Source organism: Astatotilapia calliptera, chromosome 16 (assembly GCF_900246225.1).
Source record: "Astatotilapia calliptera chromosome 16, fAstCal1.2, whole genome shotgun sequence".
NCBI lineage: Eukaryota > Metazoa > Chordata > Actinopteri > Cichliformes > Cichlidae > Astatotilapia > Astatotilapia calliptera.
Genome location: NC_039317.1, coordinates 7,433,129 through 7,455,615, shown reverse-complemented (window position 1 = coordinate 7,455,615; position 22,487 = coordinate 7,433,129). Strand labels below are relative to the sequence as shown.

At 41.3% G+C, this 22,487-nt stretch overlaps 1 protein-coding gene across 3 annotated transcripts in view; it reads left to right on the top strand.

Annotated features, from left to right (window-relative positions):
* The first annotated feature begins 2,494 nt into the window (after positions 1-2,494).
* zmym2 (zinc finger, MYM-type 2) overlaps positions 2,495-22,487 on the top strand; it is a 34,313-nt gene continuing 14,320 nt past the window's right edge. The window contains exons 1-8 of one of the 3 annotated variants that reach the window (XM_026144584.1): positions 2,507-2,569; positions 10,120-10,212; positions 13,115-13,804; positions 14,244-14,412; positions 15,835-15,989; positions 16,318-16,466; positions 16,710-16,872; positions 17,914-18,126. In XM_026144584.1, coding sequence (XP_026000369.1) covers positions 10,159-10,212; positions 13,115-13,804; positions 14,244-14,412; positions 15,835-15,989; positions 16,318-16,466; positions 16,710-16,872; positions 17,914-18,126 — 1,593 coding nt within the window. In that variant the 5' untranslated portion in view covers positions 2,507-2,569; positions 10,120-10,158. Of the gene's footprint in view, positions 2,570-3,003; positions 3,580-10,119; positions 10,213-13,114; positions 13,805-14,243; positions 14,413-15,834; positions 15,990-16,317; positions 16,467-16,709; positions 16,873-17,913; positions 18,127-22,487 lie in introns of those variants that run through there. The other 2 variants (XM_026144586.1, XM_026144587.1) reach the window with 2 other exon arrangements.

Here is a 22,487-nt window from a genome sequence, read left to right as displayed (position 1 = left end):
ACCCCACCCACACACTCCCACAGCCTCACAGAACGTAACAAACAAAAATCCAGAAATACCACAGGCTGGACCCAAGATCACTATAGGCAAGGAGTTTTATTGCTGCACATATAACTTGTACACCCATGATCATTACTATCATATGAACATGCTTTAAAGCAAAACATCAAACATCTGTTTCAAACAGTGTCTTGCATCTTTAAGCAAGACCATGCCAAACCACCAGCAGCATGAATCACAGCAGCATGATGGATTTTACTTCTCTGGGAAGCTATTTGAGCGAATCCATATAAGAAGGAAGGACCAACAACACTGCACGCGTATGAAAGAGATCTCAAGCCAAGAGCCCCGGAAAAGACATGGAGCCTTTCTTTTAATTTGTCCTTTTTAAATAAAGTAGATGTTTTAAGGAGGGAGTTTGCTAACAGTTGTTGTTAATTAATGCAGTTTTTACAAAATGTGTTCATAAGTAGTGGAGCAGTAGGGACATAAAATCCTACAGCTAAAATGCAGCATGTATTCACACTGCACAACAAAGTTTAACTTCCAAACTGATGGTTTCCAGTCGCCACTGTATCCTAACAATGTTATCAGCGTCATTTCCTCTGTGTTAGTGGTAATAAACTGCTGCTTGGTCAGTGTAACTCAGGGCAAAAAACAACAACAAAAAAACGCACAATTGTTTATTAAAACCGCGTGAATTACAGAGAGGCTGATTACATAAACACTGTGCGTTCATAATAGCCAGTGTGGCACATCATCTTCGATCTTTATCCAGGATCGTATTTAAAAAGAGATTTCAGTGTGATTTGCGCCTGTGAGAAACTGAAATCTCCGACATTTTGTGCAGCGGCGCACAGCCAGAGGATCTGGCAACCAGACACTCAGCCTCATCAGACTGACTTAGAAATAAATCCGTGTATCTTCCATCCATTGCTACCCCTCATCTCGTGAGTTCAGAGATAGCCTGCGCGTAAGGAGGGTAAGGAGGTGGCGGTCCTTTTGTAATTGTTCTCTTTGATCTCTTTGGGCAGCCGACCCTTTAAGTGAATCTGATCCGCACGTTTCAGTGTGACATTTGAACGCACCTGATCCGCCATATTTAACAAACGTGATCACGGGCTCATTCCACCTTTGAGCCACCCCGATTTTTTTTTTAAGTAATAACAAAATTACTACTAAACTATAGATTACCCACCTCTACATGTAATAATTTGCACATCTGCCTACTGAAATCAGTAGTTACTTAAAGCAGTGCAATTTGATATGGGCTTAATTTTGCTTTGTAAAGGTGTGTGCGGCATTTTTCTAACACTTTCTGGTGGGCGTCATTAATTTCCCGCCGCCGTTTGGTTTCTGGTGAGTCTCTGGGTGAAATTATGAGAGGAAACCCATGTTGAGCCGACACAGCTGAGAACATGAACTCTCTCAACCCGGATCCTTGTTCCTGATTGGATCCGAGCTGTGTACTTCAATGCAGCTTGTTAAGCTTCGAGAAAGGGGACCCAAAATAAAAAATCAAGAATAACTAAGGTGCATTTCTAGCAGGACTGGCCACACTTGACCTGGGATACATGCTATATATCGAGGATAAGGTGCGAGCATCTTAATGGATTTTTAATTGCTTGCAATGCAGCCACTGATTGGACCTCCTGCGCAGGCGCAAGAGGAAAAGAAAAGAGGGTGAATCGTAGAGGAGCTCTCACTCCGTAGTTACTTCCGGTTACAATAAAAATAAGAGGAAGTAGTTGTTTTGTTTTGTTTTTTAGGAAATTTGAGCTCCTCGCGGTGTATCATTTTTATTTCAGTCGTTAATTTCTATCAGCTGTGTTTTAGATATCGGAGAGTAACCTCAATATAAAACGTAATAACTGTTAATAATGAAAATTACAGATTCAGACCGATTGAATATAAAATTTATAATTACATAAACGGCTAGCTGTGAAGGTTAGCAGCGGGGCAAAAACTAAGGGGTGATTTGCGCGGGACAAATTATGCAATTTGTACTCTTATTTGAGGTTTTATCAGCAACTGTTTACCTGTAGTTTCAGTTTATGTCCATTTTCAGTGTTGAAAATGTGCCAAACAAAAAAATCGTTTGGCCTTTTTAAAATGTATGTTAACATTACATTTCAGAGCAGCTTACATATTCTGTCCAAAATTGAAGGATGCCCCAACAACCTACTTGCTACATCACAATGGACTATGATGGAAGGACATTGTGTAATAAAGTACAAAAAACAAAAATCAACAGCATTATAATAGACAACATTCGGCCTCCCTCACATTTATCATGAGTCCACAGAGTAACAATTACTGACTTAATAAAATCACTCCTCCGAATCCCGTCTCACTGAGAACTGTGAATAGATATGTTGCAGGTAAACACAAACCATAAATGAGTTCTCAGAAATTCATATCTGTTTTTGTACGCGAGTGAACGTGCTGTTGACGCGTAGTGAGTGCTCTGCTCAGTAGATGATCTTGGATATAAACTTGTGCGCACGCGCTTCCGCGGATTAATGTCAAGGCACAAAAGTGGCGCTACACCGTTTTGAGCTCTACTCCGGTAAGCGAATTTCACAGACGTTTTTCGTATTCTACTTTTACGCCTAATTGGCCAAAGTTTGGGGAACTTGTGCGGGGGGGTTAGCCGGATGCCCGGAGAGTTTCACAGTACTCACACTGGGGCGTGAAGACTCATTAAGGGATGAATAAACAGTTAATTTTAACAGATTTGGTCCTCTCCGTCTCTGCGTGCTGTAGCTACTGCCGCCTCTAGTCTTCAGTATTGTTCAGTTGGCTAATGGCGGACGGCAGGCAGTGCTGTTTTCCGCTGGGGGAGGAGGAAGGTGTGTGGTGGGGGGGTGGGGACAAAATTACTCTGGTTGTTATAGTAATGGGTTCATACCTAGTTACAGTTTAGGTAACTCACAGGATGCTCACGTAAAACACGATAAGAGAATTTCTCCGGGTCTTGTTTACCACCGCATGACACAAATGAAGCCAGTTCATGTGATATATGAGAGTAGGGCGCCCCTTGCGGTTGCCGAGTATATTTTGCCAGTGATTGCGCCAGGGTGGACTCCGCGTAGGGTAACTTTCCAATTAAAACCCCCATCGTCACAGGTATCGCAGAAATCGGGCTTTTTATTCGAAACCCGGGTCTGTTTCGCTGGCACCGGCATGTGTGCGCCTATAGAGCAGATAATCTGGACAAGAACAGGGGTTGTGGAAGGGGGGAAACACGTTTTCTTTTTCCTTTTTTTAGGTGTTGGGGACTGTGCTTGTCAGTGGCACACTGCATTAGCCCATCTTGATAAACATTTGCTTCTATTTTAATCTGTTATATGCGAGCAAGTTGCAATGATTTTTGTTGGTATTTTAACAATGGCGCAGTCTGTGTCTGCTCTCCTCCCCTCGATCTGCCGCTAATCCAATGGCTGTTTGCGGCAGGAAGGGGCAGGGGAGGGAGCGGAACGGAACACCCTGAACCACGTTTCTCCTGGACCCCAACTTGGAAGCCAGTCTAGCCTCTCCTTTTTCCCAGGTTATTTATGGAAGAGCTGCGCAGCTCAGGTAGTGCTGGTTCCGTTTATTCTCACTGATCAAAGTTTTGGATCTGCTTTTTATTGCCAAGTTTGTTAAATATAAATGCCGGGGAAGAGAAATGGAAGCTATTTCGGGGTCGAGTGATAGTCGCCGCTGTAGCCGGGGGCACGGGCCGGATTTTGTGCTGTGGTGGTCCTTCCAAGCGGTGTTGATAATCAAGGGCACGACCAGTGGGACTCCGGCGGCCCCCGAAGGCTTCGTACAGCCTGTCCTTCATTGGGTGTTTTCTAATAATTCACAGGAGGTCTCTACAGCTGTGTATAGCAGGGTTTAGTTTTGCATTCAGGTAAACGGAATGGACCATTTGATTTTGTGTTGTGTATTTTTTTTAGCCCATCAGCTGGCTTGGGGATGCTCTGATGGCTGCGCATTACGCATCACTTCTCAGTGACATAAGTCTTATATAATAATCCCAGGCGTTTAATTTGAATATTTTATTAATCGGCTGTTGTCTGCGCAAATACTGGCGCAAACAGCTATCACATCTCCACCTTGTGACCTGCTTGGGGGGAGAGACGGGGGAAAATGTCAACTTCTGTGGCTTCATGCGCAAACTGATGCAGTTGGAAAGGTAGACGAGCACCTCTGTGGGGTGGTGATGTGGCGCAGGCGTTGCTTTAAACTGCTAGTCTTGTTGAGGTGTGTGTGTGTGTGTGTTGCATGGAGGCAGGCTCGGCCACAGCGCCATCCCACCTCTCCGTTCACCTGGTGTTGACGTTGGGAGTCAAGGTTGCATGTCAGAGCTCATTAATGCTGGGTCCTCGTTTTCATCTCATCCACGTGAATGCAGGCTGTCTCGTAGCTCTGCATTGCAGTCTGAACTGAGTCTAGACCAGGCTATCCCCCCCCCCCTCAGAGCACTATTGAGTTGCTTTGCACATAGATTTCTCTGTTGGTGGAATATCAGGCCAGAAAAGCATGAAGCATCTATCTGCAGCTCAGCTTTGCTTTGCTTTTGGGAGGTCTTGCAAATGGGGGAGTGGGTTCCTTTGGGTCTCCTGGCTAGTATTTGGACTCCAGTTAACACCATGGTTACGGACATGTTATTGCCTTAGCGCAGGTTGTGTTTATATACATTAGCTTGGGTTGTCGCTTCTAAAGGAAGAACCTAATTATAGTAAGTCAGTGACTTGGAATTCAATCCTTCTTTTGAACAGTCAAGCATATTGTATTGATCTTGAATGTCATTCTGTTTTGCCTTGTACTTCCTGTCACATGGTCACAGCAAGTAAGTGTTCCTTATTCGGCACTAGTGCTCTACAGTGGAGCAGCTCTTTATTAGCAGCAAACATATACACCTCTGATATAATGACTGCTGAGTTTGCAGCCGTGGCATTTAACAATGTGAACTCCTATATTTCTCTACCAAGCATACAGTTATCAGAGAGTCTTTGTACTTTGATAGAAAGTATAGGACAGATATGCAGCCCATTTTTGCATATTGAAATTTTTCTTCGTCTTCTCTCTGCTTGGAAAATACCTGCAATGAAGAAGTACAGTTTAAATAAGCATGAAATCGCTTTAGTCATTTGTAACGCAAAATAGCAGTCTGGCTGGAAAAAAACGGGTATTTGAAAGCATCAGAGCAGACTGAGAATTTGTAGCGGGAATGTTTTAACTTTTTTTATTATTCATTTTGTCACTTTTTAGTTATGAAGAAATTTGGCAAAAGAAAATGATTTTTTGTTTTTTTGCTAGTAATCTGCTTAAAAATCTTGGGAAGACATGGGATGGGGTCAGTCTTTGTTAATTATCCTGCAGCCAATTTCCTGACTTAGTTGGAAACTTGACGTGAGCGCACTGCTTGACTCCACATCACGACCATGTGTCTCACGTGCTGGATATGGTGCTAAGAGAATTGAAAACGATAGTTAAATTAACTTTATTTGAAAATCAGGTCAAGCATTTTTTTTAATTTCAGCACCAATATACTGTTGAGGCCCTTAATATTTGACCAAATTTAATAATTCAACTTTCATAGAGATGTATTGTCAATGTAAAATGTGGTAGAGGCAGGATATTCTATGAGCATGCATGGCTCCCAGTAGCAATGGATGACTAGTCTTTCCTTACAATGTGACAGAAGCCCAACACATTTTCTCTGGCTCAAATGTAAGTGGAAAATTAAAGGAAACCCCGGCTATTAAGACATGTTTGCACTAAAATATGTACTGTGCTTTCAATAAAACATATGTGGTATTAAAATACACCAAATGTTTTCCTTTTAAGCACATTTTATATAAAACCGATTTACCAGTAGGTTGCCATTGTTATTTATTTCTCAATGCACTCTGGGTAGTGAGGTCATACGGTTGCACCGCATCCAGTTCACAGTTAGCAGCGCACTGGAAATGGCTTCTGTTCAGCATTTCCAGTTTGAACCAGAGCAAACCGAGAGAGAGCATGAAAATAGTCAACCACCACTTAGTTTAGGTGAAGATGAAAACAATCCGTCAGACGAGGACGAGAGAGTGAGGGAAAACTACTGGTGTCTATGTGGCTACTGCTTGCCAATGGCAACGGCGACTGAGAGCGTTTGTTGTAAAGTACCAAAACCTTTTGAAGCCGTATGTCTTAATCCAGATGTTCTTTGGGCAGCACTTGTCAGCCTCCATGACCGGTATCCGGTCTTTAAGTGATAACATTGTGAATCCTGCTTGCGGGCCCAAAGTAGTCTGCATTTAATAAGACTGTGTTTTTAACATGTTTTAATGCCTTGTTGAGATTAAATCGAACAAGATACAATCTCCTAAAAACAGTCAGTGATCACTGCCGGCTTCTCACGGTTTTTATTACTGCTAATCATTTTAAAGCTCAGTTTTTAAACCCTTACGATGTAACTAGCCCAGCCCTTATATTGTGGATGGATTATCTCAGTGGTTCTCCTGACTGACGTTTGGTCCATTTACAGGATCTTGCCATTTACCCCTAACCATTGGGAACCCTCATATTAACTTTTATCGAGTGGAAAAAAGTCTTCCATTCGTTAGCGTTCGTCCTCCAGCTTTACTGTTTATGTTATGCTAACATAGCTTGTCGTGCTAGCGATCACGTAGCACATCATTATATACAAGCTAGCCCAACTTCAGTAACTCTACAAACGTCACTGCTGTTTACTTTCCTGTCATTATTTATGTTGGAAGTGATAGCAGAGCTGTACGTTTTAATTTGATAAAAAAAATCTCTCAGTCAGAACATGGTAAATTATATTTAGATGGAAGCTAGCAAGCTAACTCCCTGCTAGCTTCTAACTCAGTTAAATGTCATAAATCCCATTTTCATGGATGCCACGTAATTGTTACACCTGGCAGAGCAGCCACACTGATCATTTTATTACAGATGAACAAATTTAGACAGTTTTTCAACTCTTAGTAATGCTGCAGTGATCCTTTGACTTTTGCAGCGGAGTTTGGGCTCAGATATGGCTAATAACGCCAGACCAAAAGACCGGATAGTGCTGGTCTACCAAGTCGTAACCAGGTCACTAATAGGCAAGTTAATTAATACGGTTGCTACACTTTAAAAACCAAAACAGGTTAGCTGAACGAAAGCACCTATACTACCGACAACCAATACACGTCATCGTCCCAGAATGCATTGTGTGCGAAAAAACATGGCTACTCCCATGGCTCCAAAATAGTTTTAAACACCAAAGATTTAATGAATAACAAAAATAATTTGTAACATATTTAGAGTAACTTGTCATAATAGTCGGGGTTCCCTTTAAACATAACCCCACAGATGGGTTTCATGTTTGATACTTTGAGTATCCTTTGCAGAGAGAAACCACCTGAATTCTGGAGCCATCACCAAACAAGAAGTTTCCTCCTCCTCTATCGTGGCCTTTGCTGCAGCTGTCTTCAGTTCCTGTTTGTTCGTAGAGCTTTCCACCTTTAGTTTTGTCTACAGCAAGTTGAAGTACAGCTTGCTTGGGTTGACATCAGGTGAATGAATTGGTTATTACAGAATATTCCACATCCATAACTCCAGCTTTCTTAGTATGTCTTGGGTCATTGGAGAGTGTTACTGTGAAGCACTATCCATCAACTTTACTGAATTTGGCTGAATCTGAGCAGCACTGTATCCCAGTAAACGTCATCTGGCTGCTTCTGTGTTCTGTCACATCTTCAGGGAAGACTGGTCACACATTGCTACTGAAAGCCGTGCATGCTCTTACATTACACTGCCTCCACCATTTTTCACTTCAGATTGTCATCTGTTCCGTGGCTTCTCACTACTTTTATCTGCCATCATTCTAGTACAGGTTGATCTTAATTTCATCGATGTGTTCTTGAGTCTGGTCACTGGTTTGGTGACCCTTGTGATATGTCCCTGATCAGAAATCACATTGTGTCTTCCAGCCAATGCTACCCTTGCATTTGTGCATCTATTAGTGGGCTTCTTATTGATAAGAAGCTTTTCTGGGCCTAAACTACAACCACCTTCAGTAGCTTCTGTTATTTTGGCCTTCCTCAAATAATTTTCATCTTCAGTATGTTAACAGCCGGCTGAGATGGGTAAAGGTCAGAGGACTAACTCATTTGAGAAAATTTTACATCTTTGTCTTATGCAGCTTTTGGATCCTTCTTGTATATTTTGTGTCATCGTACTTCTTTATCGTGATTCTTTGTCCAATCAGTTTTGGAGCATTTGATCAATTGTTTAACTCAATGACACGTCTGCTAATTGGGCCTCTTGAAGCAGCAGCCAATTTTTGGGGGAGGGGGGCTTCTGGTGTAGCCAGCTAATACCCAGTACCAGGGGTTCCTACGTTCACTACAAATGGATATCAGAAAGCTTCAAACACCCAGTAGTCCTCTTCCCTTTTCCTACTTTTTCTGCACATGAATTCAACCAAATGCAAATCTTATTACAGAGATTAGCATTTGGTTGAAACGGAGCAGGCTTATAGCATTGTACACTGTTACTTCTATCAGTAGTCACATCATCAGTAAGAACTGGTGACCCGGTTCCATTCGTGACATGCATGCCCAAACGCTATAATTGGAATTCTACAAATTTACACTGCTGAACAGCCTCTTGTGCAACGCCAGCTAACCAGATAGCAAGTAGGCCTGCAGTGATTTGTCGGCATAATTGCTGACTTTTATTGTCAACCCGTCGTATACTAATACCACGTAAATGCGTTTTTGTAACTGCAGTCAATTACAGGAACATATGGGGGCAGTAACGCCTCTATTGTCTGTCGAGACTGGAGTCAGAACTAATGGAGAAGAAGAACGTAGTGCAACCCACAAAACGGGAGGATGGAAGAAAATGGAAACTGATTTTATTAAAAAATGTGAAAGCATTTCAAAGAAAACAAAGTTGAATGCAGACTGTGGAAAGCAGAGCATTCCTTCCACGACAGCATTAATGCAACGCAAAAGCATTTAAAACGCTGGCACCCTAGAGCTGTGACGTCAGCTCTGGATGGGTCAGTTTTAGAGAGTTAAGTCAGGGCGCGCATTGATACCATGTTTATGATAATGTCTGAATAGTAATATTTATGTTTGTAAAGTAATTTTTATGTTAGCTTGCCTGTTGAAAACCTCTCAGGATGATACTTGCTAAGCAAACACCTTTTTAGTTTTGTTAACTAATGAGTCAAATGCAATATCAAACCATTAATCAGGAGTAGCTACACTGCCTCCTAGTTTTTATATATTTCTATATAAAATATAAAACCAAATTTGTGATTAGTAACTGTCTTTTCTCATTCTGTTTTGTTCTGTTTTACTAGTATTAAGCACAGGTGTATAGATGAGTTTGTCCTGTAAAGAGGCAAATGCACCTTTCAAATGGCTAAAGTCATGACAGAGTCATCTTTAGCATGGTTATCAGCAGCTGGGAACATCATCTCAAGGATAAAAGAAAGCCTTACTCCAGAGGATGTTCACTGCAATCATGAATTCATGAACTGAATCATCTGTAAACTTTGGAAACTTGTTATTTTGGAATGGAAAATAAAATATTTTTGATTTCATTTGAAGCTTTACTTCAACTTATGGACAGAAGCCTTTTTTAGTTTCCTATTTGAAATTTTCTTTATTTTAAGTACTACTAACACTTGTGTGACTTAATATTTCTTATTTATTTAATTTTTATTCTGATGGTTTGAGTATTATTAAACAGACATTTGATTATTTTCAAATTCATGTTTCCTGGGTCATTATTTTAATTTCCTATGGGATGAGACTACATGGTGATAGTCACAGGTGGGCAGACTTGAGCAGATGTGGCACTGGAGCCTAGAATAGGAGGTTTGCCCACAGGAAGCAGAGAGGAGTTATTGAAGTAGTTATTGACTAATGGAGGAAAAATTGGCAGAGTAGTTACCTACCAAAATAATCTTTAGTTGCAGCCAACAACAGCCTTTTAATGGCTGGGATAAGCTCATCACTGCAATAGATATATGAACAAATAAAGCACCAGAAGCACTTTTGCCAACCAGAAGTCTGCAGTTTGGAAGTTGTTTAGTTTTGCTTTTGTCTGTCTCTTGGGCAGGACATAACTGCAGCCACAAACTTTGGAAGATATGTCCAAATGGAGTGCTTTACTTCACAGCTGTCCTGTGGGAACATTAAAGCCAAGGAGCTGGTATGTTGACTGAAAAACTGTGTGAAAAGTGACACAACCTGAAAACATAACATGTTAAAGTGTTAATGACTCCACCGCTGTGCCAAACACTTATTTAAAAGGTGTTTTTTCTTAACAAGGCCACAGAGTTTGAGTTTTGTTGTTTTATTTATCTAATTATATTTTTTCTTCCTAATGTTCTGTCCACTTCCGAACATACACACATGTTTTCTGCGGTAGCCTCTTAGGTCTCAGGTCTTCGCTTAAGTGTCTTACTGTTTGTAAGAATGAACCATGCCTTTTGTTGAATCTACACCTGTTGCTCTCCAAGTTGAGAGCACCCGTGAATCGTTGTTAAAAACTAATTCAACATTTGCGGTATATTTATGACCTTTTGTCACCTTAAGCTGACATCAAATAACAAGGAAAAAAGCCACACATTGCAGTGAAAGAGTTTTCAGTGCCAATATTTAAAAATTGGATATTGGTGATTTATCAATACATCTGTACTGGTATTTATAACTGTGGATAAAACCACTCTTTAACCATGTCATGAGTGTTCATGTTGCATAGTTTGTCCATCAGAGAGGTATACAATGAAGCAAGTTTAACTCTAATAACAAATATTTATGTTTCATGTGTCTGAAAGAAAACTCTTGACTGATATATCAGATTTTAAAATCTGTATTGGTGTTGGTGTTAAAAGGCCTATATTGATCTGGATCCATTCAAACAGTTAAAGCGGTAATTATGAGCACGTTTTCTATACAAAGCTGTGAGATGTCACTGGTTTTTAGGTGCATGTTTGGAGGTCAGGGTGACCTTGACACACAGCTAAGCACCTTTGCTATTTCTGATACTGGGCTTAAAATCTGGAAAACCAGGGTAAATATATATGGGCCGAATCTGCTCATGCTGAAGTCTTGCTAAACCAGTTTGTTCATTAAGCTAACGAGGCAACAGCTAAAGTTCTCTTCATATGTACTGTAATAACCCAGTCATTTACCTGCATCCTTAAAGATGCTTGTGTACTGCTGTGAGTTTTATTTGATGCGCCCCACAGTGCTGAGACCAAAATGGCCACCACAGTGATGTCTGGCTTCCTCTGTAGCTCTTTTACAACTCAGATCGTGTGTTCAGGTGCTTTCAGGCGCTTTCAGGCGCTTCCTCTTCTGGGCAACTGTTGGCGTAATTAGCAGAGCTACAAAGATCATTGTCACCATAGAAGTGTGTCTATGAGCGAGCATCTGTTAGTGTCGTGTGTGTGTGTGTGTGCTGCAGCTGTCAGCAGTGATGTGATATGTGGCTTACAGCCACCCTCACTGCTGTGTTACATGAAAAGGAGATTTTGACAGAGAGGGATCAACAGACTGCTGACTTCCCCAAAAGTGCCTTGAATATTATTTGATTCAGAATGTGGCACTCATTCAGATCACTCCATTTTCTGTCCTATTTCTTCTCTTTTGGATCGGGTAAGATGGTTAACAAATTAACTTGTTTGTATGTTTTTACACTACGTGCACGTACATCACTGCCGTTTAGTTTACGAGACACACACATGAACCGCACAACCATTTAAACGTTGTGTTGGTCAACTCAAGAGCACCCAGATGTAGTGCACAAAACAAGTCCCTGTGGTGGTGGTGGGCTTTACCATCACCACGGCAACCAAGGTGTAGCTTCGCTGGTTGCCAAGGACAACAAGAGAGTAGCTGTGTTGAGTGATACACAGGCGTAAGAAGCAGGGAGGGCGGAAGAGACGTGAAAGGCAGCAGGTGAAAACGAGGAGTAGAGTTGCCTGTAGTTGGGTAAGGAGCTTAAGGGAACGGGAAGAGAGAAGAAGAGGATGAAAGGAAGAGGCGTGATGGTGAGGAGGAGGGGCCCCCGTTGCTGGGCAGGCACATATGCTCACCCATGGAGACGTCACCTCTGCCGTTGCATGTGTTGAACATTAGATTCCCGCTTTCTTGTGGTAAATGCAACCAGAGAGGTTTATCTGTAGAGAACAAAGCCCTTCACCGGCCTACATCCCTATCATTTAAATACTCTTCTGACAGTATTAGAATCATTAGGAAAAAATGTAGTAGATTAAGACCAAGAAAGACTGCTCTGTTTACATGCTTTGTTAAACTATGAACAGATTTTTAATGAATCTGAGTGGAGAGAAAAGTCATGGGAGTTATCATATTGTTAGACTGATCGATAAATTTGAACCTCTGTGTTTAGTACAGCTGAAGAGCTCTGAAATGAACTCCTTGACCTGTTCTTTCAGGAGCAATGTGAGTCATTGTTGAGGAAAACCCAGTTAACGGAAAGTCTTAACCAGGTCCATTATTGATTGAAATGTTTTTGTCATTAATTTTTGTGTTCTTGCAGTTATTTTATTCTATTTTATGTTTTCTTGGAGTAGCAGTTTTTCCATCTTGATGGCAAATGTGCTCACAGACATTCTTGACCTAAATGAAGTAACACAGCGGAAACATTCACATCACTGCCCCAGCATCAGCAAGGCATCCAATTTTGCTGTGGATGTAAGCAGAGCATCAAAGTTATGGCTGTATTTGTGAAATGAAGGCCTCACATCTGGAAGTGGTTGACATTTAGGCGGGCATTTCAAAGAGTGAGCTCACCTAAAATGCCCCACAGAAGGGAAAATCTGGTCGGACTTTTTTCTTTTTATTAGATGATGTGAATGGTGAAGTAGCCATTAAATATAACTGCCAAAAGCAAGCCAGTAAAGACAGGCAGGGTGGTGATTGTAACAATGACTATTACAGCTGTAGGGCATCAGTTGGCTGTGTGGGGGAAGCTTGCGTCTAGGGACACCTGAACTACCTGTAATGCTGTCAGACGTCATTAAACTAATTAGTAACGCCAACTTTGCATAGCTGTTTCCTAACTGGCTTTTTGTGTGCGTTGTCAGGTGGTTGCCTTTGTGATGGACGGGGAGTCGGAACCAAACCCTGTCGTGGCAGAAGATGTAGGGGAGCGGGTGGAGCCCATGGATGCCACTCCCTCTCCCCAGCAAAACCCCACGCCTCCTTCCGAAGAGTCTAGTGAGGCAGTTTCCATGGTAACGGAAGATGGAGCCACAAAGGAGGGTGGCACAGAGGACAATGATGATGATGTGGTTCTTGTAGGGGAGGAAGCTCCCCAGCCTTCTGCCACAACCCTCTCCCAAGACACGCCCAGCACAGACTGCCCAGAGCTGGCAGCTGCTGTGGCAACTGTAGACACGTCCACAGCAGCAAAGACCCCCGGCTCTCCTGCGTCTTCCAACGCATCTACAGCAGCAGCACCGCTGAAGCCTCCAACCACAACAACCGAGCCTATTGTCATTGACGACGAGGAGGACTCTGAACAGAGAGACACATCCTCGTCCACTCCGGTGCCTCCTGAAGGCACATCTGCATCCCACTCCCCAGGTGCACTCAGTAGCACTGAGCCAGATTCTGAGATCAGGATAGCCAGTGTCACTACATTAGGGTCTGCTAGCCAGAAAGGAGGCTCCACAGTAAATTCCCCTCCACATCCAGAGGATGCTCAGCCAGACATGAACCTGATGATAACCTCTGTGACATCACTGCAAGGAGGAGCAGCAGCTGTCGCAGCAGTAAGAACACCCACAACTTTTTTTTTTTTTTTTCGTTGCTGTCGAAGTTTTCATTATGTTTTCATGTTTTGTTTTTTAAATATTTAGTATAATTCAGTTTTATTTATTTTTTTGCTTCCACCTAATTTTTAGTGCCGACTTTTTATGATGTCTACTAGTAAATGTTGGTGAAGGCAGGTGTTTGTTTTTTTTCCTTTTTGGCACAGCGGTTTTATTCTTGGCAAAGAAAATAATGATTTCTTTGTAATGACACCTGAGCGAGCTGCTATGCCAGTATCTACTTATCAGATGCATCAGCAGTTACTCTAGTTGATGTAGTTGGATTCAGTTTTGGTTTTGTGTATCGCAGTGAATATGACACCCGCGTGTGTTAAGTTTTCCCTCCTCATCACCTTGTTTCTAATATTTTGACACTAACATAACTAACTTGTGTTTTTAGGCAGGTGAGGGCCAGGTGGAAGAAAATGGTCTACAGATCCACAATACGTTCAGCCTGAATCCTGACACCCCATCTGGTCGACCAACTGCCTCCTTTAACCCTGGGCGGGGCTCAGGTCCCATGGGCCAACTGGTACAGAATGGGGACATGGGCACACACAATAGAGCAGGTAGGAACATAACATTTTTCTCATGTTAAAATGCTGAAATTGGCATAAAAGGAATGTGATGTTTGGATTTGGTTACGACATGGTGTGTGTGTGTGTGTGTGTGTGTGTGTGTGTGTGTGTGTGTGTGTGTGTGTGTGTGTGTGTGTGTGTGTGTGTGTGTGTGTGTGTGTGTGTGTGTGTGTGTGTGTGTGTGTGTGTGTGTGTGTGTGTGGGGTTTGGAGAAGTTGTTGTGTTTCAATACTTTGCCTTGAAATCGCTCTTTAGCTCTGTTCTTAATGACCAACTCATTTTGAATGGAGGGTTGCTCATACTAATTCAAATAAAAAAAGAAAATGGGTGCTGGATGTCTCGTTGACAATTAATATAATCACAATCCTAGAGTCAGTCAGGTGCAGATTAATATCTTTGGCCAGAAACTTTAGACAACTTTTGTGTTCAGGTGGATTTTATTCAGATTGGTGATGCTGTTTTCTGTTTCTGTAGTCATTTTAACTCCTAACTTAAGAGATCGTCGATCTCTTAACTAATGATGGAATTAAATAATACATAGGTGGGAGAAAAATGTCCTTATCTGTTTAGACGGGTCACAGGATAATGTCAGGTCAACAGCCACAACGAATCTTTCTAATTAAATGGTTCCATGAATGTCATGGTGTGGATTTTGTGTTTAAGTTTTGCAGACACCAGCACATGCGGCAGACAGTAGTCATACCCATACAACAGCTTGATAACCTGGATAACAGTGTCCATGTGAACACACTTACTGTGTTTTCATATGTAAACCTTATGTAAATTAGCATCAAACCTTTCTCAGTTGGAATTACCAGAAAGACAGTTAGATTGTTGGTCAGCCTGCATTTCTTTATGTATTGTCTAATATGATTTCCTCAAACTCAGATCCGTCTGACTGAAAGTTTAACACAGCTCGACTTCTGTAACAGCACAGTGTGTCATTCAGCAAAGCATTGATTTGACCAATCAAAAGCATGCTTTTGATGGAATCTTTGTTTAGGCTGTGATTGTAAGAATTGATTAAATTAGTTTTAAAATCCTTGACTAACAGCTCCCCCTCCACTCTTTTACTTTTTGAAAAATTTGGTGCTTAAACAAAATGTGCGATATTGCAGATCTACAGGAAGTTTGGTGTTTGCTCATCATACACTTTCTGGACTTGAGTTTATATGCCAGCCTTTTGGCAGTTCCTGTCAACCTCCATGTAGACTCTAGATGGTGCTGTTGTCAGGAGCTAGTCCTCTAAATATGACTTCTGGAGGTTTATTTCTTTATTTACTTAAAATTATTGTTGTCATTGTTTCATGTCTGTATAGCAGATCAATGTTTAGTGCAGACATAGCATTATATATATTTATATACAATTTTAAAAAACATTCCAGGTAACTTTCTTTCCATCTTTCCCTGCAGATTCTTGGATTTCTCAGTCAGCTTCAGTCCCCCGCAACCAAAAACAGACAGGGGTGGACTCTCCATCACCAGCCACTTCGCTGCCCAAACCTCCAGGCCAGTCTTCCTCAACTACTTCCTCCTCAGGCTCCCAGCCACAGCCCAGGACAGTCAAGGTGATCCACTGTGGTCATTCAAGTCCTGTGTAATTGCGTTAGTTATAGTGCAAACGATCTGGAAAATTTTACATTTCAGAATTTAAATCCAGGATTGAAGCAGAGTGTTTACTTTTTGTGTCTACCCTTTTTATATTTTTAGTAAAAGTATGATTTAAGTATAAACATATTTAAGTATGTTAATCTAATCTGCTACCCACTTCCTACTACATGCTGTACATAATTTATGCAAACAGTGCACTGAAACTTTCTTTAGAAATTTTTAAGACCCTTTCCCTGTATTCGTTACTTCCTGCAGCTCAATCATTACTATGTTTGCTCGTTCCAGGTGACCTGTGCAAACTGTAAAAAGCCTCTGAAAAAAGGCCAAACAGCCTACCAGCGTAAAGGCTCCACACACCTTTTCTGCTCCACCACCTGTCTGTCTGCCTTCTCACACAAACCTGCCCCCAAGAAGAGCTGCACCATGTGCAAAAAGTAAGTCTGACGTTGAAGGAGATATTTTATATTTAGGATTTACGATTATACAGTGCATTTGGAGTTCATTAAAAAAGAGTAAAGTTGCAACAACAGAGTTTATTGAAAGCGAAGGTTTAAAAAAAAAAAAAAAATCTTATTTCCAGTTGTCATAAACATGAATGAGCACAGCTTTTATTATGCTATCTAATCCACATTCTCTGGAGATGTTTTCCTCACAAAGCCTCTGTGTTTGTTTTCCAGGGACATCACAAACATGAAGGGTACCATTGTGGCCCAGGTCGACTCCAGCGAGTCTTTCCAGGAGTTCTGCAGCACTGGCTGCTTAGGCGCATATGAGAACAAGCAAAATCCTCCCAAATCAAACCTCAAAACCAAATGCACCGTCTGCGGCAAGCACACGGAGGTCAGTCTGTCTAACTTTCTTAGCACTGGGTTCTGATGACAACAATGGAATAAATAATTCAGTGGCAATGAGTAAAACCAAAGTAACACTGGGGTTAAACACATGAATTTTACACTGACTCAGCAGTGTTAGGTACACCTGCACAGTGGAAAGGTTCAGGTCTGTGTGTGTGTTTTGTAGTATCCATGGTCTGTAAATTTCATCATCATTTACCTAAATAGATGATGGACTCTCAACTCCACAAGCAAGCTCCTGCAGCATGCAAAAGGGAAAAAAAGCATCAGAAAACCAAACGCCTTTGACCGTAATGTGGTGCTAACACACACACGGAGCCTCAGGGCTCGGCTCTTGTTGTGCTGGGCTTCAACATCCCTTCATTATTTACATCCTTGGCTTGGGTGTTTGTTTTGAATAAATAAATATTTCATGCTTGAATCCTGTTGCACTTTATCAGCCCCCCCTCTTCCTTGACTCTTAATAAACATAGTCAGAAATGGTGGTATGACAATTTCGCTCTCCCTCGTTATCTGATTTATTATGTTTCTCCTAACCACACTTTCATTAAGTATTTTTCTCTTGCCTGGCTTCGCTGTTTGTGAGCTTAGCCTTTCACATCTTGCTTTCTTTTCTGCACCCCTCTCTTAGTCTCGTAACGATCACATCCAAAAAACAAACTTTTCGGTTAAAAATATTTTTAAAAATGTCTTTCTGGATTGTTTTTGAACGCTCTACCATCATTGTCTGTTCTTAGTTTAACAGTAGTCCACTAGATTTTATAGTCTGCATTCAGGATTTATCATATCTTTTTGTTGATTATTTCAACAACACAAGTTGGAGATCTTAGTTGTGTATTTTTTTTTAAATTTTATTTATTTTATTTTAATTTTATTTTATTTATTTTTTTACTGTTGGATGTTTTCAGCAAAGCTAGAACTCCATTAGAATTAGTTGAAACAAAGTATGACCCACACCAACCAGGAGAAATGTCATTTAAAATGTGAACATCTCTTCTTGATCCTTCTGATGTTTTGCTGTCTGCAGATCCGGCATGAGGTTAGCTTTAAGACTGTGACCCATAAGATCTGCAGCGACGCATGTTTCAACGTTTACCGCAGGGCCAATGGTCTGATCATGAACTGCTGTGAGCAATGTGGTGACTACCTTCCCAGCCGGGCATCAGCCAATCACTCGCTTCTGGTCGACGGTCAGCAGAAACGCTTCTGCTGCCAGAACTGCATCAGGGAGTACAAGCAGGTGAGCCAGTGGGAAAGCTGTGATCCTTTTATTTTATTCAGTGGATTTTAGGACATCATGGTGCTGCTTTGATGGCCAGAACTTTGAGGAATTTTAATTTATCTGTGGTGAAACTCTTACTTGTACAACACACACATGCACACAGATAAACAGGAAGCTGTTCTCTTTTTGAGTTGATCCATTCTCTTCTTGGAGATTTTAAAAAATGGCACCAAGAGAAGTATAACTGTAAATGTAAAAATGGCAGAGAATACTTTGAGTCATTGCAGGCTGATTCAGTGTGCTGTATGTGTGCTACATTTCTAGGATGGTGCACGTAAAGTCACGGTGTTGGGTTTCAGAAGCGTTTTCAGTCATGACGTACATCTGTCGCAGATTCCATGTAAAAGTATAAATCCTGCATTACTCATCCACCTTTTTTAAAGAAGAAGTTGGTATTTAAGTAACACTGCTGTGCTGTCAGCAATACATATTCAAGTGAGGCACAAAATGAATGAAAGCTGGAGTGAGTCAGTCCTACAAATTTTGTACAGAAAGCAAAATGGCTGCTTGAATGATCAAATGTTTCACATATGGCTTGAAGGAGGAGTGCAGACAGAAGCAACGCTGGTGCTTTTAGTTTGTCTTACACCACCAGCCCTTTTAGAGATTTCTGAATTTTATGAAGTCATGTCACAATTATTTCTAGAGTACATTTCAAAAGTTCTACTATATTTATTTTACATACTTAGGAGGATATTTTTTGAGTTTCTGTCTTTGTGTTGTTTTGTAGAGTTAGAAAATTCAGGAACTGCTGTCATTGTTTGCCTGTCACCCGTTAACCAAATGGCAGGTCAGAGATGTAGGTCTGTCCTTCTTGCAGTTGTGTTGTATGTTAGTATCCAAGCAGAGCATGCCAGTGCTCGGCCCACCTGTTTTTTTTCTCCTCAAGCTTTCAAAATTATTAATACATTTTTCCTGAACATTGTACAGCTGAATTATGTTGGAGAGAAATGTTTGTGAAAAATTGCAGGTTGAAATTTAATTTGTTGCTTGGCAACGGCAACCTATTGGACGTTCCTCTAGTAATTGCAGGAAACCACTTGGACACTGTCAGTGTTAGAAAGCATGCAGATAACAGGCCTGTGTGTCCAATTCTGGGCTGTACTGTTTCTTTATCAGACAGATTGTGAATTTTCTTATGCAACTAAGAAGTCTGTTTTAGAGTAAGAATTGAAGTCCATATTTTCAGTTCTTTGAAACTGTGGAATATAATCCACTAAAGCTTTGTTTACACATGCAGGTAGGGATGGGTATTGATAAGATTTTCACGATTCCGATTCCATTTTCGATTCTGTTTAACGATTCGATTCTTTATCGATTCTTTTTAAAAAAAGGAGAACACTAAGGTCGATTAGCTTAGAACTTTGTTTTATCTTCTCTTTGAACAAGATAGAAATTTAGGAGTAACATGGCCTTACAAACCCAACAGTGAGATCTTAAGAGATCCAGCCTACGGCTCTTCAATGGGGTGTCACAGGGTCCCCAGGGAAAAAAATTGTAAATGTAAAATAATAAAATCAATATTCTTCTGTAGCAATAACAAAGTGTAATATAAAATATTCTATAGCAATGACACAAGAATATCCAGTAATGTCCCTGCCTACAATTAAACACATTCACTTACTGAAAATCATCTGCTGTGGCAAATGGGTGCAAGCCTTTTACCACAAACTTAGGCAAGGCAAGTTTATTTGTATAGCACAATTCAACAACAAGGTGATTCAAAGTGCTTTACAGAGACATTAGAAACAAAAACAAATAAAAAGCATGATTTAAAATTGATTAAAGCAAACAAACAAACTAACTAACTAATAAACAAACAAACAAAACAGTATATAAAATCAGAATAGTAGATAAAATCAGTAGTTAAATGCAAGTTTTGAAATTTAAGCTTAAGTGTGGATTTGAATAGAATAGAATTCAACTTTATTGTCATTGCACATGCACAGGTACAGGGCAACGAAATGCAGTTTGCATCCATCCAGAAGTGCTTTAGTGATATAGATATATTACAATATATATTAGCAATAATATAGATATGTAAGTATATTACAGAAATGGGTCTATTATGGTATGTTATAATGTACACAGTATGAAGTATGTTGTGAATATTCTATAACTATAAGTATGTACAGGCTGTAGTGAGTACAAGCTATGTACAGGCTATGAACAGGATATAAATATGAAAAACTATACAGAATATGAAATAAATAACTTTACAGGAATCTGAGATATACAGCTATACAGAAATGGGAACTATGCAAGTTATAAACAGTTGTAGAATTAAAATTATCGTATTGTACAGAATGATTATTTATACAGAACTATACAGTAGTGCAGTTAAGATAAGTGAGATGTGTGGATAATTTCTACAGAGGCTATATAAAGTGCTAGTGGTTGTGAGTGGTGGTTCAGTCCATGTTATTATTGTGTGTTTGAGGGTACAGTTGTCCATTGTGGGTGTGTGTATGTTCTGTCCATGAGTTTAACGTGGGTCAGATGTCAGGAGGCAGAGTTCAGGAGTCTGACAGCTGTGAGGAAGAAGCTGTTCCGGTACCTGGTGGTCTTAGTCCGGAGGCTCCTGTAGCGCCTCCCAGAGGGCAGGAGGGTGAAGAGTCCATGTGATGGGTGACTGGGGTCTTTGATGATTTTCCCAGCCCTTTTCAGACACCGCTTCCCGTAGATGTCATTTATGGCAGGAAGTGGTGGCAGTTTTCACGGCCCTCTGCAACGCCTTCCGGTCCGAGGCAGAGCAGTTCCCGTACCAGACTGTTATACAGTTGGTCAGGATGCTCTCGATGGTGCAGCGATAGAAGTTCACCAGGATGTCTGAGGACAGGTGGTTCTTCCTCAGAGTCCTCAAGAAGAAGAGGCGCTGGTGAGCCTTCTTGACCAGCTTGGAGCAGTTGGTCGTCCAGGTGAGATCCTCGGAGATGTGGACTCCCAGGAACTTGAAGCTGCTCACACGCTCCACAGCCGTCCCCTTAATGTGGATGAGTGGATGTGGGTCAGCATTCCTCCTGTAGTCCACGATGAGCTCCTTGGTCTTCTCGGTGTTAAGCAGCAGGTTGCTTGTGTCGCACCACTCAGCCAGACGATCCACCTCCTCCCTGTAGGCGGCCTCATCGTTGTCACTGATGAGGCCAATCACCGTGGTGTCATCTGCAAACTTAATGATGGTGTTGGAACCATCAGCAGGTCTGCAGTCGTGGGTGAAGAGGGAGTAGAGGAAAGGGCTCATCACACAGCCTTGTGGTACACCGGTGTTCATCGTGATTGTAGATGAGCAGTGGTTTGGTGCTTTATTCAAATGCAGCTGAGAATAGGTGAGTCTTCAACCTGGATTTAAATAAACTGAGTGTTTCAGCTGATCTGAGGCTTTCTGGGAGTTTGTTCCAGATATAAGGAGCATAAAAGCTGAATGCAGCTTCTCCGTGTCTGGTTCTGACTCTGGGAACTGATAAAAGACCGGATCCAGATGACCTGAGGGATCTGGAAGGTTCATACTGGGTCAGGAGGTCATTGATGTATTTTGGTCCTAAACCATTCAGAGCTTTATAGACCAGCATCAGAACTTTAAAGTCTATCCTCTGACGGACAGGCAGCCAGTGTAAAGACCTCAGAGCTGGACTGATGTGGTCCACTTTTTTGGTCTTAGTGAGGACTCGAGCAGCAGAGTTCTGAATGAGCTGTAGTTGTCTGACTGATTTTTTAGTCAGACCTGTAAAGATGCTGTTACAGTAATCACTAAAGATGAATGCATGGACTAGTTTTTTCCAGGTCCTGTTGAGACATCAGATCTTTTATCCTTGAAATATTCTTGAGGTGATTAGTCACTGATCGGTGACTTTCGTCTATCCTGGCCTGAAAGGAGACGCTACCAGTAGACTGCAGCAAGAACTGCCAGCATGTGAGCCAGACTCTGTCTCTCTCATCATGGTCGCCTAAATGCACAGTAATGGCAGGTCTTGTAATAAGGCAGATCGCGCTAACATAATATGCACTGTTAGTTGATTATTTACCTGCCGAGTTAACGGGAGAGGACGTACAAACGTTACCGCTGCTGCTGGGTTGAGATTCACGAACCCGGAGCGGAATTAAAAACACGACATTCATTTAAGGTCATCGCGTGTTTTGTGAGCAAATGCTTTTGCATATTCGTAGTGTTTCCTCCCTTAAATGAAATATCTACTTTGCAAGTATTGCAAGTTGTCCTGTTGTTATCCGTTCTCGTAAAGTATAACCAAACTTTTGAGTGTTTGAGCCGCTTAGGTACCATGTTTCCTGCCAGGTAAATGACGCTCCGCAACGTGGTGACG